The sequence below is a fragment of the Bos mutus genome, chromosome 19, assembly GCF_027580195.1.
Source record: "Bos mutus isolate GX-2022 chromosome 19, NWIPB_WYAK_1.1, whole genome shotgun sequence".
Taxonomy (NCBI): domain Eukaryota; kingdom Metazoa; phylum Chordata; class Mammalia; order Artiodactyla; family Bovidae; genus Bos; species Bos mutus.
Genome location: NC_091635.1, coordinates 11,041,438 through 11,058,761, shown reverse-complemented (window position 1 = coordinate 11,058,761; position 17,324 = coordinate 11,041,438). Strand labels below are relative to the sequence as shown.

The following is a 17,324-nucleotide window of genomic DNA, read 5'->3' as shown; positions in this document are numbered from 1 at the left end:
ATAATTTATTATATAATATATAATATTACATTCTATAATGTATTATATAATTTTAATATAATTATATATAATATAATTATATATATTATATAATTACAATAGAATATTATATAATATATTATATAATTTATATATTATATATTATTATATAATAATATATTGTTATATATTTAATTATTATATATCAGTTCAGTTCAGTTCAGTCACTCAGTCATGTCCGACTCTTTGCGATCCCATGAATTACAGCACGCCAGGCCTCCCTGTCCATCACCAACTCCCAGGGTTCACTCAGACTCACGTCCATCGAGTCAGTGATGCCATCCAGCCATCTCATCCTCTGTCGTCCCCTTTTCCTCCTGCCCCCAATCCCTCCCAGCATCAGAGTTTTTCCGATGAGTCAACTCTTTGCATGAGGTGGCCAAAGTACTGGAGTTTCAGCTTTAGCATCATCCCTTCCAAAGAACACCCAGGACTGATCTCCTTTAGAATGGTCTGGTTGGATCTCCTTGCAGTCCAAGGGACTCTCAAGAGTCTTCTCCAACATCACAGTTCAAAAGCATCAATTCTTCGGCACTCAGCTTTCTTCACAGTCCAACTCTCACATCCATACATGACCACTGGAAAAACCATAGCCTTGACTAGATGGACCTTTGTTGGCAAAGTAATGTCTCTGCTTTTCAATATGCTGTCTAGGTTGGTCATAACTTTCCTTCCAAGGAGTAAACGTCTTTTAATTTCATGGCTGCAGTCACCATCTGCAGTGATTTTGGAGCCCCAAAAATAAAGTCTGACACTGTTTCCACTGTTTCCCCATCTATTTGCCATGAAGTGATGGGACCAGATGCCATGATCTTCATTTTCTGAATGCTGAGCTTTAAGACAACTTTTTCACTCTCCACTTTCACTTTCATCAAGAGGCTTTTGAGTTCCTCTTCACTTTCTGCCAAGTAAAATAATCTGTGGACATTTGGGCTTCCCTGGTAGCTCATCTGGTAAAGAATCCACCTGCAATGCAGGAGACCCTGGTTTGATTCCTGGGTTGGGAAGATCTGCTGGAGAGGGGATAGGCTACCCACTCCAGTATTCTTGGGCTTCCCTTGTGGCTCAGCTGGCAAGGAATCTGGCTGCAATGTGGGAGACCTGGGTTCAATCCCTGAGTTGGGAAGATCCTTTGGAGAATGGAAAGGCTACCCACTCCAGTATTCTGGACTGGAGAATTCTATGCACTGTATATTCCATGGGGTTGCAAAGAGTTGGACATGACTGAGCAACTTTCACTCACATGGACATTTAATGAGATGAGGGCAGAAACTTTGGAACACAGTGTGTGTTCCTATTATCGAGTGGTTGATACCAGTAGAACCAATAAAAGATTTACAGTTAGTGTGACAAAATTCACTAATGGGAATTTAAACCTAGTTGGCAGAACTCAGTGATATCCATCCACAAAATGGCCTCACCCACAAGAGACTTGTACTAGACCCAGAAATTCCTGCCTCTATGATATCTTGGGAACATTCAAGATCAAAGTTTTAAAATCATGGGACAGGGAAAATAAAGAGGCTCTGAAAGAATAACTCTATCTCATAGGGTTTACAAAAGAGGGTCACAAAAGAGATGGAGGGTGGGTGTAAATGCATGTGAAGTGTCAAACCGAGATGCTGTCCCTCCTTTTTATCCCTCTTAGTGCTCGGCGGCAACTGCCTGTGCTTCCCTTTTCCTCCGCTGCCACCCAGTTCTCTGTCAGTTGTCATCATGGGTTTTGAAAACCTGAAAAGCCCTGCCCACCTCTGGGTGCTGAATGACTCCTTGGAAGACACGAGCTACATCTGGGGGTCTATGTCATCACAAGCAAACATGGCAGAATTTGAAGCCGTTTCGGGCCCACCACCTCCTGACTTGTGTCATGCCATATGTTGGTATATGAAGTGAAAGTCACTCAGTCTCGACCCCATGGACTGAAGCCCACCAGGCTCTTCTGTCCGTGGAATTCTCCAGGCAGGATTACTGAAGTGGGTTGCCATTCCCTTCTCCAAGGGATCTTCCCAATCCAGGGACTGAACCTGGGTCTCCTGCATTGGCAGGTGGACTCTTTACTGTCTGAACCACCAGGGAAACCCAAGGTATAATCACATCTAATCTTACAAAAATACCTGTCTGCCAGGGGTGAAGAAAGCTTTGGGCAAATATGGCCCTGCTAATGTGCAAGGCACCACAGAAAGTGGAGCTACAGATAATGAAGATCATGAGGACATTGATCCCTTTGGATCTGATGAGGAGGAGGAAAGTGAAGAAGCCAAGAGGCTAAGAGAAGAACCCCTTGCACAGTATGAGTCAAAGAAAGCCAAACAACCATCATTTGTTGCCAAGTCATCTGTCTTACTAGACATGAACCCTTGGGATGATGAGACAAGTATGGCAAAACTGGAGAAGTGCGTCAGAAGCATTCAAGCAGAAGGCTTAGTCTGGGCCTCTTCTAAACTAGTTCCAGTGGGGTATGGAATTAAAAAACTTCAAATACATGTGTAGTTGAAGATGATGAAGTTGGAACAGATATACTGGAGGAGAAGATCACTGCTTTTGATGAAAATGTGCAGTCTATGGTCATGGCTGCATTCAACAAGATCCAAAATCCATTGTGGATCAGTGCCCTTAAATAACAGCTTAAAAGACAAAGAAAGAGAGAGAGAGAGACGCTATCATAGAGGAGGTCCTCACATTCTCATACTTTCCCAAGAGCCATGTTCCCCTCCCCAGGGTTATGCAAAGCCCACAGACACAGTTTAAGTTTGTGCTGTGTGTGCTGAGTCGCTTCAGTAGTGTCTGACTCTTTGCAACCCTATGGACTGTAGCCCACCAGGCTCCTCTGTTCATGGGATCCTCCAGGCAAGAATACTAGAATGGGTTGCCATGCCCTTCTCCAGGGGATCTTCCTGACCCAGGGATTGAACCCTCATCTCTTTTGTCTCCTGCATTGGCAGACAGATTCTTCATCACTAGCGCCACCTGGGAAGCCCAGAGTTGAGGTTTGGACCTGATGATAACCCAGAGAACACAGAGGGCTTTCCCACACTGCTCTTTGGAGGCACTGTCAGCCCATTAGCTGACATCTTACCACACCCCACTCCACCCAGGACTCTATGAAGCTGGACCAGCATAGAAGCTTAAGGAATTCATATTTGCTTCCAGTGCTCTAAATCTGGACTCCTGCAGGCAAGGATCAACAAAGGAAGGTTAGTAGACGGCTAGGAGGGAGAGCCAAGCTGAATATTCTGAATACATGGTTCTCATTGGGGCAGACTTAATGGAGGACACAGGAGAATGCTTAAAAGCTCTAAGGCATGTTCTCAGTGATCCTGAAAGATCTTATTAAACCAAGAAAAGCTTGCAAAGGGGTTCAGCAGAAAAGTTCTTGGGAAAATCATCTCCTCAAAAAAATTTGGGGGGCCATGCTGGATCTTCATTGCAGTGTGTGGGCTTTGTTTTGTGGCAGCTTATGGCTTCTCTTTTTGCAGAGCCTGGACTCTAGAGCATGTGGGCTCAGTATATATGGCAGGTAGGCTCTCTAGTTGAGCATGGGCTTAGTTGCGGCATGGCATGTGGGATCTTAGTTCCCCGACCAGGGATTGAACCCATGTCTCCTGCATTGGAAAACAGATTTTTAACCACTGGACCACCATGGAAGTCCCATCCTCCTCATTTTTTAAAGTAAAGAATTAGGGTTATCACTGCAGAAAACTGAATTAAGACTCTAGAACCAACTTCAAGAACTTTACCATTTTTAACTTTACCAACTTTACCGTTGTTGACCAAGAAATAGAGAAGGCTGCAAATAAGAAAGAGTTTATTTGAGGTCTTAGGAGCTGCAATTCTGGAGACACAGATTTGGGTAAAATGAGTGTTTCAGGGAAGAGAAAGGGGCAGGGGAATTAGAAAGGCAAAAGCCACAATGTTGTTAAAGTTGTCTGGCAAGAGTTAGGATTAACTTGGATGTAGTTCAGTTGATAAAGAATCTTCCCACAATGCGGGACACCCAAGTTCGATCTCTGGGTAGGGGAGATCCCCTGGAGAAGGAAATGGCAACCCACTCCAGTATTCTTGCCTGGAGAATCCCATGGACAGAGGAGCCTGGCGAGCTACAGTCCAAGGGGTCAAAAAGAGGTGGACACGACTGAAGTGACTAAGCACGCACTGATGCAAGAAAGTATTTGTCTGTAAGAGAGAGAGTTTGTTAGGAGTTATTTAGGGCACAGGTCCAATAAACACTTTGAGTTTCTGAAATATTGGGCAAATCTTCTGGTTGTCTGCAGTAAGACAAAAGAGTATGTCTGAGATCCATTCTGAGAGTGTGTTTGTAAGTCCAACAAAGTCAGCCTAGGGACCCAACTAACACAATAGGCTGTATAAACTGTACTGTAATAAGTTTATAATACTTTTCACACAATACATTAAAAACACAAAAAATAAAGAAAACCTTTTTAATCTTACAATACAATGAAAAGTAAGGTAGTACGGTACAACAGCTGGCTTCAGGGGCTGGAATCGAGTCAACAGGCAGGAAGAGTTACTGGTTGGAGGAGGGAGAGGAGGTGGGAGATGGTAGAGCTGAAGGATCGTCAGCAAAGGGAGACGGAAGGTAAGATGCAGTTTCACTCCGCCCAATGGGATGGAACACACGTTCACATCTTTGCAAGTTCAAAGCGTGAAGGTATGCATGTAGGGGACTTACTGTAAATGGTCAAAGTTCAGACTCCATCTGGGTTGCGACATTCATCGTCACACTTCTTCAATGGCCTTCTGGCTCCATTTGAGAGAGCTCTCTTAGCTATATAACTCCATTCTGATTTTCCTTCCACACTGTGCATATGTATTATGTGGATATCTTGTTTAAATGCAGATTTTGATGTAGAAGGTTTGAGGAAAGCCTGTGGTTCTGAATTTCCAACAAACTTTCACATAACACAGATGCTGCCAGGTAGCTGACCACACTTTGAGTAGAAAGGTCTAGAGGATTTACAGAAAGGGTTACAGAAAACTGAAGAGAAAAAAAAAATTAGAAATGATGAGTTAAAAGATAAGGAAAAGGCTATAATAGATATTTATTTTTCTAATAGCACTCATTCTGTCTTAATTACCTGCCCTGTTTCCTGTAGTGTCGTTTTTCTTTCTTCCATGTGGATAGCTTTGAAGAGACTCTCACAGTCAGGTTCTCCCCTGGCTTAAGGAATGGGCTTATGATCCAAGACAGACCAGCTGGACACACTTTTCTGGGGCATATATATGATATGTGTGTGCATGCATGCTAAATCACTTCAGTCATATCTGACTCTTTGTGACCCTATGGACTGTAGCCCACCAGGCTCCTTTGTCCCTGGGATTCTCTAGGCAAGAATACTGGAGTGGGTTTCCCTGCCCTCCTCCAGGGGATCTTCCCAGGGATTGAACTTGCGCCTCATGTCTCCTGCATTGGCAAGCAGGTTCTTTACCACTAGCACCACCTGAAAGCATATATATATATATATATATATACACACACACATATAATTCATATAATACATATTCTCTCTTCCTTAATATGCTTCCAAGATTCTTCCAAGTATTCAGGTATGGGTTTAGTTTGTTGACCTAAAACAAATAGACTGCTAGACATTTCTCCAGCAAAGATGGGTTAATTCAGGATCAGCAGAGAATTGCAGTTCAGAGTCTGCAACCACGGAGAGCCAAGTGCAAGTCCCCCTAAGGCAGGGGAAGGAGAATAATATCATGGGGGCTAAAGGAAGTTGGGAGGGCTGTGGCAAACAAAGAATTCATTGCTTTTCATTGGCTGAGTCGCTGCTAGAACAGGAGTCTGTCTTTCTGTTGGGCTCTGGATCCACACAGGGCTGGAGAGCTCCCCCTTCTGGTCTGACTTTATCAATAGATGAGTTTTCTGTTCATAAATTTTTAACAAGTTCACGTTCATGACTGTATTCCCCCTATTGTATTAATGTACAACAGAATATTTTTCTATTATATTGATGATGGACATTTGGGTTTTCAATGGACTATTATGAATAATGCTTCTGTGGACATTCTTATATGCGTGCCCATGGGTGCTCTTGTCTTGAGTATAAACCTAAGAGTGAGGCTGCTGGGTTATAGGGTGTGTACATTTTCATCTTTATTAGATACTGGCAAAATGATCTTCAAAGATGTTGCAACAACTTGCATTCTCATCGTAAATTAAGCACTATAAATCAGTGAGGGTGGGGCAGGGAATGGATTATTCCCTCCTGTTGAGGCTATTGGTTGCTCATTTGAAAAACAAAGACCTCCTGGATGTATATATTATATTACACGATGTGCCAAAATAAATGCAGGATGGATTTAAGAGTTAAATACAAAGCTCCAAATTTTAAAAACCCAAGTGAACAAATAAGTGACTATTTATGTAACTGTCATCGATAGCAGGCATTCTGGGCATGTAAGCAATGGAAGAAGGCATGAAGGAAAAGATTAGTAGATCTGACTACATAAACATTTTTTAAATACAGGTAAAAATTACCAAAATTAAAAGACAAGCAACAGATTTGGGGAAATATTTGCAGAAAATATGAAAACGTTAATATGCTAATGCTAAGTCGCTTCAGTCGTGTCTGACTCTGTGCGACCCCATAGACGGCAGCCCACCAGGCTCCCCCGTCCCTGGGATCCTCCAGGCAAGAACACTGGAGTGGGTTGCCATTTCCTTCTCCAATGCGTGAAAGTGAAAAGTGAAAGTGAAGGCGCTCAGTAGCGGCTGACTCCTAGTGACCCCATGGACTTCGGTCTACCAGGCCCCTCTGTCCATGGGATTTGCCAGGCAAGAGTACTGGAGTGGGTTGCCATAACCTGTAATGATCTAACAGAAATCTGGAGCAAACTAAAAAATAAAAATATTGAAGTGAAAATGCTGACATCTCACTGAATAAATAAGCAAGAACATAAAAGACAATTTACAAAAGAGAAAAATACCATGTTTAGTAGAAGAAAATACTCAGCTTCACTATGAAACAGAAAATGCAAAGTACATTTTTAATGTATTTTTGCCTCTCAAATTTGAAATGATTAAAAATAATATTTGTGATGATGTGGTAAAGTGGATATGGACAACTTCTAAATGGCGATTAAGGCATCACCTTTCTGTTAGTAGATAGTTTAACAACACAGATTAAGAGTCTTAAAATATTCATATCTCATATTAAATATCCACTTCATGAGAGTAAAAATATTACATATCTTGAAACAAATTTAATAAAAGCAGGGAAACTCATTTTTAAAAAAACCTTCAAAACTTTTCTTTAGAAACAATGGATAGATCATACCATGCAAAGATCCAATACTGTAAAGCTTCCAACCCCAAATTATAAATTCAACGAATTCTAAGTAAGACCCCAATGGTAGAAGATTTCAGTGGGAAAAATGATTCTATAGCTAAACTGGAAGAGAGAACATGTGATACTTATCAACTATTAATACATTTGGGAGGAAAGAGTATGAGAATGCAACGTGAATATGAGATTTTCAGACCTGCGGATCCGTTCCACGGCTACAGTGGTTGAAACACTGTGACACAAGCACAGAATGGTGTGACAGAGTATAAAGCTGTTCAGAAGCAGAGATACGTGTACAAAAACATTTAATATTTGACAAAAGCATTCTTCAAGTTATTGGGAGCTGTCTTGGGAGCACAGGCTATAGAGTTAAAAAACATACCATTGTATCCCTATGTCAAATTGTGTACTAAAATTTTGGATGGAAAAATGGAAAACGTAAAAAATAAAATTATAAAATACATAGTAGAAAAACAGATGAGTATTTACACAAACTTGAGATGGGGAAAATAATTTCAAGTATGGCAGCAAAGAAAGATGTCATAAAGTAAAATATTTATATACTTGACTACAGAAGATAAAAGTTTGTATGTCAAAAACACAATTCGCATTAATGAGAGGCAAATATAAATAAGGAAAATAGTTGCAGCTAAGAGTTAATACTTGCACTCGGAGAAGAAAAAGAACCTTTACAATAAAATGCAACGTAGAACAGTAATGGAAAACAGGGATTATCACATTGTAAAGATTTCAGCTCCCCAACCTTTTTGGCACCAGAGACCAATTTCATGGAAGACAGTTTTTTCCACAGGCAAGGGGAGTGTGCAGTGGTTCACGTGGCAATGCAAGCAGTGGTGGGGAGAGTTCAGGTCGCAGTGGAAGTGATGGGGATGCTAGATGAAGCTTTGCTCGCTTACCTGCCCACCACTCACCTCCAGTTCTGTGGGCTGGTTCCTGGGGGTTGGGGGATCCCTGGTTTAAATGATAATACCTGAAGTTGCTTAAGGTCTGGAAAGGGGCTCTCTTGCATTGAGTTGGCAGAACATTCAAATGTTGCAATGCATCTAGTTGATAATTTGTCAATATTCGTAAGTTTTGAAGATATATACATGCATATGGTCCGATCAAGGAAACAGCTGTGCAGAGATATATAAAACTTTGCATTTAATAATGGAAAACTGAAAACAGTCTAAAGGGTTAGGATAGGGTTGATTAAGGAAATCCTGATGCAGGTATAAAATGATACAGCCAATATATACAACAGAGTAGGCACATTTATTTAATATGGGATTGAAGAAAACCAGGCTGTGATGGAGGAGGGGTGGGTGGACAGGAGAGTTTTGGGGTGTGACGGGGGTGGAAGCACAAATGCCGAAAGTCAGAAAAAAGTGAAGAAATGGCGGCAAGTGTTTGCAGAGAGGCGGACTCACACCCGGGCAACCTTGTTTTGAACACATCTTCCCTCTATCGGCAACTTTGCTAATGAATCTTGTTAAGGACACTACTGAAACCATCCATCACTAATTGGCCTCCTCCACCCTCCTCTCTAAGGTCTGATTTCTTTCTAAAGGACACAAATGAAAGCAAAATCTTTTCTGGGTGTCCCTTCCCTCTGGCCTTGTTAGCAGAGATGCAGAAGACAATCAGCAAATCCCCAGCCACCTCTCAGCCAAGTTATCCTGAGCTCTCATTTGGGAGCTAATTAGAGAATTCTGTTTGTGGAATGTTCGAGGACTTCATTCCCATCCCCATCACCGCTGTCTCAGTGGGAAACTTTGTGAGAAAGATGGATGGATGGGTGAACATCCATGAAGATGGGTGAATCTCTTGAGGCTCCGCTGAGCTTGAGAAGTCAGCAAAGTGTTTTGGGACCCAGGGAATTAATCATGCCCTCTTCCAAGTGTCCACGGCAGGGCAGAAGCTTCTATTGTTCTGAGTCTTTCACTAGTTCATTCAAGGGAAGTGAGGGCCACGGTGATACAAAGGACATTAACACTGATCGGGCAAGGCTGGAGTTTGGGGCAGTAAGTTCCTCTTCTGGTGCTTTCTAGCATGAGGCCACAAACTCTAGAAAGACACAACTCAAAACCCCATGGATTTTTAACACCTTCTACATTATACTTGTGGTGCTGGTTTAGTCTCTAAGTCTCTTGTGACCCCATGGACTGTAGCCCACCAGGCTCCTCTATCCATGGGATTCTCTAGGCAACAAAACTGGAGTGGGTTGCCATTTCCTTCCCCAGGGGATCTTCCAAACCCAAGGATTGAACCTGGGTCTTCTGCATTGCAAGTAGATTCTTTACTAAGTAAGCCACCAGAGAAGGGCCACCAGGAAAGAGCCACCAGGGAACATTATACTTATCAACACACTGATTCTGTATTTCAATTTATTTAATTCTCAGAATAATCATTTGAATTGTGTGCTATGATTCCTGTTTCATAAATGAGAAACTGGGGCCCATGGAGGGTAACTGATCTGTCCAGTGTCACATAGCTAATAAATAGCAGTGTCTGCCCAGAAGCCAGGTCTCCCAACTTCTGGGTCCAATGCTGACCTTGCTTGATCACAGCTAGTTTAATGCAACAAGGAGCATGGGTTGCTCAGCTTGCTGCCCGGCACATGGAGGAAGCTTGATTCATATTTGCTTTTCCATATATCCTGGCCTGGGCAACTATTTGTAAATACCAAATAAAGATCTGAAGTCTTTTAGGGCCTTAATATACCTAATCTCTTCAGATCCTACAAACATAAACTCTGAAATCAAGGCTAGATATTTTCTGGCTGATGTTCCAGGATTCCTTCCCAAGCTCACTTCTTCCAGTTTCAGTGACCACTGCCTCTCGGGCTGTCACATCTCTGCCTGGACCACTGCTACCGCCTCCAGTCTGGGCATCTCTCCAGTTGCCAGCCCAAGAACCAGCCGTTATTCATCAGAGCTCCACTGTGCATGAGTTATTCCTGGGCATATCCTCCTGCTCTCAACCTTATCACCTGTCCATTTAATTTAATTACCTAAGGCCCCCTTTTCCCCCAGAGCTTTTGGTATCCTGTGGGAGGAGGGGGTCTGAGTATTTATCATAGAACAGATGAATGAACAAAGGTGCAAGATATGTGGAAGGAAGGAATGGCTTCGAAAGCTCACGTGGCCTTAAGTAGAAGAGGCTGGGTTAGAAAGCAAGGCTCTCTTCTCTCAACTGTCGTACCTTTCCCATTTCCGAGACTCATTATGCCGAGAGTCAGCATCACTCTGTTTAGTTCAGAAGTCTTTGGTGATTTATTAGAGGCAATCATGGAGGAAGGCAAAAATACTGGGCTGTGAGTCAGCACTTGCAGGCTGCCCTACTAACTAACCCTATATGCATGCGTGCTTAGTCACTCAGGACCCCCATGGACTGTAGCCCGCCAGGCTCCTCTGTCCATGGTATTTCCTAGGCAAGAATACTGGAGTGGGTTGCCATTTCCTTCTCCAGGGGATCTTCCCCACCCAGGGATCAAACTGGCGTCTCTTGTGTCTCCTGCATTGACAGGAAGATTCTTTACCACTGGACCACCTAGGAAGCCCTACTAACCCCATGGCCTTTGGAAAATCGCTTAGCTTCTTTTTTTTTTTTTTTTAATTTGCCAAGTGAAGATAATAAAAACTGGCCTTCTTATTGATATTTTCTAATCCTGGTCCTCATTGTGGATGAGACTCAACTGTGCAGATGCAAAATTCAAATGAGAGCACAGATTTCAAAGTGCTCTGTGAATATTGTCATGTGCCAGTAGTATAATGAGGAATCATACTCCTTTCATAATTTTCTTGGGTTCTAACAGTGCCTTTATCTTTGTGACACATGTGGTGGGCCTCTAGATACTGACATGGGTGTGGGAGAAAGAAGCAATGTGAAAATGTTTCTGAGAACTTGTCCAAGTAGGCATATGTGTCAAAGATGCTTATGGTTTATAAAATGACATTAGCTGAGCTTAGCAGATGGATCTGGCTGTCCTCAATAAGCTCACATTTGTGTTGAAGGCCAAGAACATTTGGAACAAGTTTCTTTGGATGTGAGTTTTCTGAAGTCAGGGTGGCTGGACCAAAATATCTCTAGAGGTTTCTTTAAGCTCCCAGAGGCCATGACTCTATATCTGTGGCACAAGGAATCACGAAAATCTACATGAGTCGCCACCAAAATGAGTCACTACCTTTGACTGGAATTGCATAAAAAGATTCAAAACTAGGCAGCAGTGCCAGGGTTTCGGGGGAGAAGGTGTGCTGGTGCTGGTGTAAGGTAGGCATTCGTGTGGAATGGAGGGTGAAATTTGAATTTTCAGGGCCAGGAGATGGGACGAGGGGAAAGATCCCCTGGGAGTATTTTCCTAGGCTAGAGATGCTTGGGTTTGGCTCTCATCTCAGAAGAGGCAGCATGGCTAAGATGACCAATAACTACTTTATGTCTCTCTGGAGCCTGTGAATCTAGATCAAGTGAAGCCGGTGGCCTTATATTGGATGGATAAGCAACTTACTATTTTTTTTTCCTCAAAGATGAGGATGACAGAGGACACTCTGAAGGCTGGAGAGAAAATGTTGCAGTCGATTCATTTTACTCCTCCCACTCCTGTATCCACCAATAGCATTTATTAAAAAAAATTTTTTTTTTATATTACAGAATTCAGTGAATGTGTGCTCCGTCTCTCAGTTGTGTCTGACTCTTTGTGACCCTGTGGACTGCAGCCCGCCAGACTCCTCTGTCCATGGGATTTTCCTGGCAAGGATACTGGAGTGGGTTGCCATTTCGTCCTCCAGGAGATAGTCTTGACCCAGAGATGAAACCCAAGTCTCCTGCAGTGATTCCATTGGCAAGCGGATTCTTTACCACTGAGCCACCTGGCAAGCCACAGAATTCAGTGAGAAACTTCAAATAAGAGTAAGCGGAGGGGCTTCCCTGGTGGTCCAGTGGTTAAGACTCTACGCTTCTACTTCTGGGGGCATTGTTCAATCCCTGGAATGCTCCCCCCCCACCAAAAAAATATCCTCATTCATCCCAGTAGGTCATTCTATAGGATTGCAAGTAAAATAATAAACAATATGAAAAAAAAGAGTAAATGGAGTAGAAACTGAAAGTCCTTCTGCATTTCCCACCCCCCTGCCCAGTCCAATTCTCCTCTGCAGTGGAAATCACCACCTAAAACTTGGGCGTTGTTCCCCAGCACTTTTTTGCCCGATACACATTACAGGTCACATCATCACCACTTTCTAAATTCAGCAGTATGTGCTGTACATCTTTTCATGAAAATATATTCATTCTTCTTTTTAAGCAAAAATATACTTTTCATTAAAATTATTTATACCACATATGAATTGCTCATATTTGCAGAGCAGAGTTAAAAACTATTCACTTCAGGACATCACTTAAAGAAAGACACTTTGTCATACTGATTAGCACTCATTTATTATTATCATCCCACCTGCTTAATGTGCTCCAAGTTGAATGGATCCCAGTCTTGGATGTTGCAGGATTTCAGAACCCTGGGGCTCCAAGCTCCAGTTAGCTTTTGCTAATTAAAAGTTCTCTTCCATTCCTTTGCAAGAGGGAGATACTTCTGGCTCTAACTTCAGGCAGTTTCTCTTAGTTCTGGGAGAGAAATAACATTGCAGTTCACACATAAAATCCAGAAAGTTTCTTCCTGTTAGGGCAAGCTCAATGACTATGTCCTCAGAAGAAAGCTTCTCTTTCTTTTTTTCTTATCCCTTCATATCTTAAGGTTTTTTTTTTTTTCTTTTTTCTGGGGTAAATGGACATTTTATTTTCTCTGCTAAGTAAAATACAACTGTTTCAAAAGTCAACAAACTTGAATTTTACAATATACAGAACAAAAGGAACTAAACTAACACAAAAACAACTTACATAGCATGTAAATTTTGAGAGGATGAAAAGAACTTTAAATAGAATGCACCCATGAAAATTAACTTCAGAAATAAAATCCCAAGATGTTTTAACCACAGCTAACCACATATAATATCATTGGACCTGCATGATGACTATGTAAATATTAAATGCAATGGCAGATTCATGTTGATGTATGGCAAAACCAATACAATATTGTAATTAGTCTCCAATTAAAATAAATAAATTTATAATAATAAATAAATAAATTTAAAAACATTAAAAAAAAAAAAGGAAATGAGGAGGAGTCAGAGCTATTAATCTGATTGCACTGTCCCTCAGACCACCTCTGTACCCTGAGAGTGAAATTCAAACAAAACTAACAAAAGAAGTATTAGTTAAATGTAAGAAGTCATATGAAGAAAGCAAATACAGAATTGCATTTAATATTTACATATCTTAAGATCTTGGGTTTTGGGCATTTAGAAAACATCTGGTCGGTTCACTGACCTCCCACGTAGAACACACATTTCCTGTCACAGGTCAGGAATACCAGTTGATGGTTATCAGTTCCTAATAGCAGTTGACGGATCCATGAGATGGCTTTATGTGCTCAGCACTGTGCTGTGAATTTGAAGACATGTGTAATAGAAAGCATGGTCCTTGTCGTTAAGGAGCTTACAATCTAGTCAGGGAGATCCAAAAAAAGCTGCAAGGAATACAGAAATGATGATGATGTCTTTCTTGCCGATCAGGGCACACTCTTTCGGAGGAGATTACGAACGTGCAATAAAAGTGAAGAGATGCATGAGTCTCCTGACAAAGAAAAGCCCTCGCTCAGCCAGAGGCTGTGGCTGAGAAAGACTGAGGGGAGCAGCTGGGAAGAAATGAGTGACAGAGAGACATGACATCCCCGGCGAAGGTCTGGATGTGATACAGTGGTCATCAGAAAGAAATCGGATGACATGGAGTGGGATAGACACTGCCCCAGGGGCTTAATCAGGCATCGTGGGTGGCCAGAGTGCCGGAGGGGCCCAGGCCCAGAGGCTGCAGGGCCCGCCACCAACCACTGCTCCTGGCAGGGGCACTGGACCTGATGTGGAAGACAGCTGTCTTCAGGAAAAATAGAGAGAGTGATGGTGGGAACCTTCATTTGACTGGGGAATATTCTCAGACACCTTGAGGGGACCAAGCTGCCCTCCTCACCAACTAATAAGCATGTTAGGTAAGGTCCCCCTTCTCAGACTTCCAACTTGTGGACCAGGAAGTGTCTGAAAGATTCACGGAAAAAAATTCTAGAAACAGTCACAACTGCATGTGAAATCAACTCTCATTCTAGTCACTGTTCTTCCATGGGTTCCCTTAGTTTCGTTCTTTTGGTAAAATCTTGGTTTCCAGTACTCATTCAGTGGTAACTTGCAAACTTCTATTTCCCTTTGTTTTTCACCTTTACTGATTTTCTATACATATTAGATAGAATGCCCTTTTATAAATCGGTGTACTTTGCCATGAAAAATAAACACTAAACTAACTATTTTGAATGCTGCGTCTCAGGAAATTAAGGATGACCCACTCTCGAGTTTTCAGTGGAGAAGCTGGGGTAGAGAGTTCACGCAGTGAAGTGAAAATGTGTTGTTCCCACTCATGGTTAGTCGGGATGGGGACCCTGGTTTTAGGAAGAGGTATTTGATAGTGTTGCTCTAAAGAAGATGCTGGAAGGTACTCTGACAGGTCCCCACATCCTGCTCCCAGGCTATGCCAAACCTTAATTCCACAATCATGGGCTTATTTCCTGAAGAAGAATCTTTTAAATAAACAGACTCCATGCATGAGTGCGTACTCAGTTGCTTTAGTCATGTCCAACTCTTTGCGATCCCATGGACTGTAGCCCTCCAGGTTCCTCTGTCCATTGGATTCTCCAGGCAAGAATACTGGAGTGGGTTGCCATGCCCTCCTCCAGAGGATCTTCCCAACCCAGGGATCAAACCCGAGTCTTCTCCATCTCCTGCATTGCAGGTGGATTCTTTACCACTGAGCCATCAGGGAAGTCCCCAGACCCAATACTCTGATACAAATATGTTAGTTGCTCAATGTGTCTGACTCTTTAAGAGCCCATGGGCTGTAGCCTACCAGGTTCCTCTGTCCATGGGATTTTCCAGGCAAGAATACTGGAGTGGGTTGCCATTCCCTTCTCCAGGGGATCTTCCCAACCCGGGAATCGAAACTGGGTCTCTTGCATTGCAGCCAGAGCCACCATCTGAGCCCCTTTATCATCTGAGCCACTAGGGAAGCCCTAAGATACAAATATATCTTATCTTTAATGGGTGAGGGCAAACATTTTAATTAATATTTTTAATGTATTTCAACTGAACAGTCATTGAATTTTAAAAATACAACATAATTTATTTGTGTCCCACTTCCTGACCCACAGTATAATTTTCTCCCATTTGTCCTTTAAAAAAATATTGATATATTTATTTGGATGTGCTGGTTCTTACTTGCAGGATCTTTGATCGTCATTTCGGCAGGCAGGATCTTCATTTGGGACTTGTGAACTCTTATTTGCGGCATGTGGGATCTAGTTCTCTGATGAGGGATTGAACCCAGGCCTCTTGCACTGGGAACATGGAGTCTTAGCAACTGGGCCACCAGGAAAGTCCCTTCTCCCATCTGTCTCTAATCCATCTTTCATCAGTTATTTAGATACTCTCCTCTCTAAGCTTTAGCCTTTCTCCCCAGTTCAAGGCAAACCACATTCTACCCTGGCCTGAATTATCTACTTTCCTTCTTAGTCCACCCTTGAATATCCTCCTGCCCACAACTAAGCCTTCAGCACAAGAAAGCGGGGGGTTGCTCAAGGAGGGAGAGGCATCTCGACACCCCTGACTTCTCACTCCGGCGGCCGCTTCCCCGTCAGCAACCTCTTCAGGGCGCCCTGCACATCAGGGTTCCGGAGGCTGTAGATGAGTGGGTTCAGCATGGGGCTGATGACAGTGTTGAGGATGCCAATGCCCTTGTCCTTGTCTGAGGCGGACACGGAGCCCAGGCGCATGTAGCTGAAGAAGCCTGTTCCATAAGAGATGCAGACCACGGTGAGGTGGGAGCCACACGTGGAGAAGGCTTTCTTCCTGCCCTCCGCCGAGCGGATCCGCAGGACTGCGGCTGCCACGTGGGCGTAGGATACCGAGATGAAGACCATGGGGACCACCCCCATGAAGGTGGCCCCCACGAAAAGAAGCTGCCCGTTGAGGTGGATGCTGGAGCAGGAGAGCTGGAAAAGGGGCGGGAGGTCACAGTAGAAGTGGTTGACCACGTTAGGGCCACAGAAGTCCAGCACAGATACAGCCACTGTGTGGGTCAGAGCATTGATGAAGGAGATGGAGCAGCAGACGGCCACCAGGGCTCCCTGGACGTCACGGCTCATGCGGATGCTATAGGTGAGGGGCTGGCAAATGGCCAGGTAGAGGTCGTAGGCCATGGCTGTCAGGAGGTGACAGTCCACTCCAGCCAGGAGGTGGAAAAAGAAGAGCTGTGAGATGCAGGCTGCATAGGGAACCTGGCATTGGTGGGTCAGGAGACAGGCCAGCATGGGAGGAATGGTGACAGTGATGCACCCAATGTCCAGCAGAGAAAGGTTCCCCAGGAAGTAGTACATGGGGGTGTGGAGTTTGGGCTCCACAAAGATGGCGGCCAGGATACTCAAGTTGCCCCCGACTGTAATCACATAGGCAAAGAGGAAGATGGCAAAAAGGATGGATTGCAGTTCGATGTTCTCTGTTAGGCCAAGAAGGATGAATTCAGTGACCACAGTCTTGTTGCCCCAGGCACCTGGCTCCATAGGCCACTTCTGAGCGATGTAGAGTGAGAAAATGTGGACCTGCTGAAAGGGGAAGAGAGGTACTTAATCTGTGTCTGCTGGATGCTGGGGATAACAGGGCACCTACATTTATTGATGGAATGGATACTGGATTAGAGCTTAAGCAGGATCCCCATGGCCCTTACAATGCTAGACATTAACTCTTGAATTTCCAGCTCAGGTTGAGATCCAGAGGATCCCAAGAAAGGGGCTGGGACAGAGGAAACTGCTCTGAGGACCCAGGATGG

At 43.4% G+C, this 17,324-nt stretch overlaps 1 protein-coding gene and 1 pseudogene across 1 annotated transcript; one reads left to right on the top strand and one right to left on the bottom strand.

Moving 5' to 3' along the window:
- Positions 1-1,755: 1,755 nt before the first annotated feature.
- On the top strand, positions 1,756-2,660 carry LOC102270465 (elongation factor 1-beta pseudogene; annotated as a pseudogene).
- Positions 2,661-16,110: 13,450 nt separating this feature from the next.
- Positions 16,111-17,070, bottom strand: LOC102270763 (olfactory receptor 3A10). Its single transcript, XM_005911295.2, has one exon. The coding sequence runs from the start codon at positions 17,056-17,058 to the stop codon at positions 16,111-16,113; it is 948 nt and encodes a 315-aa protein (XP_005911357.2). The 5' UTR covers positions 17,059-17,070.
- Positions 17,071-17,324: the final 254 nt, after the last annotated feature.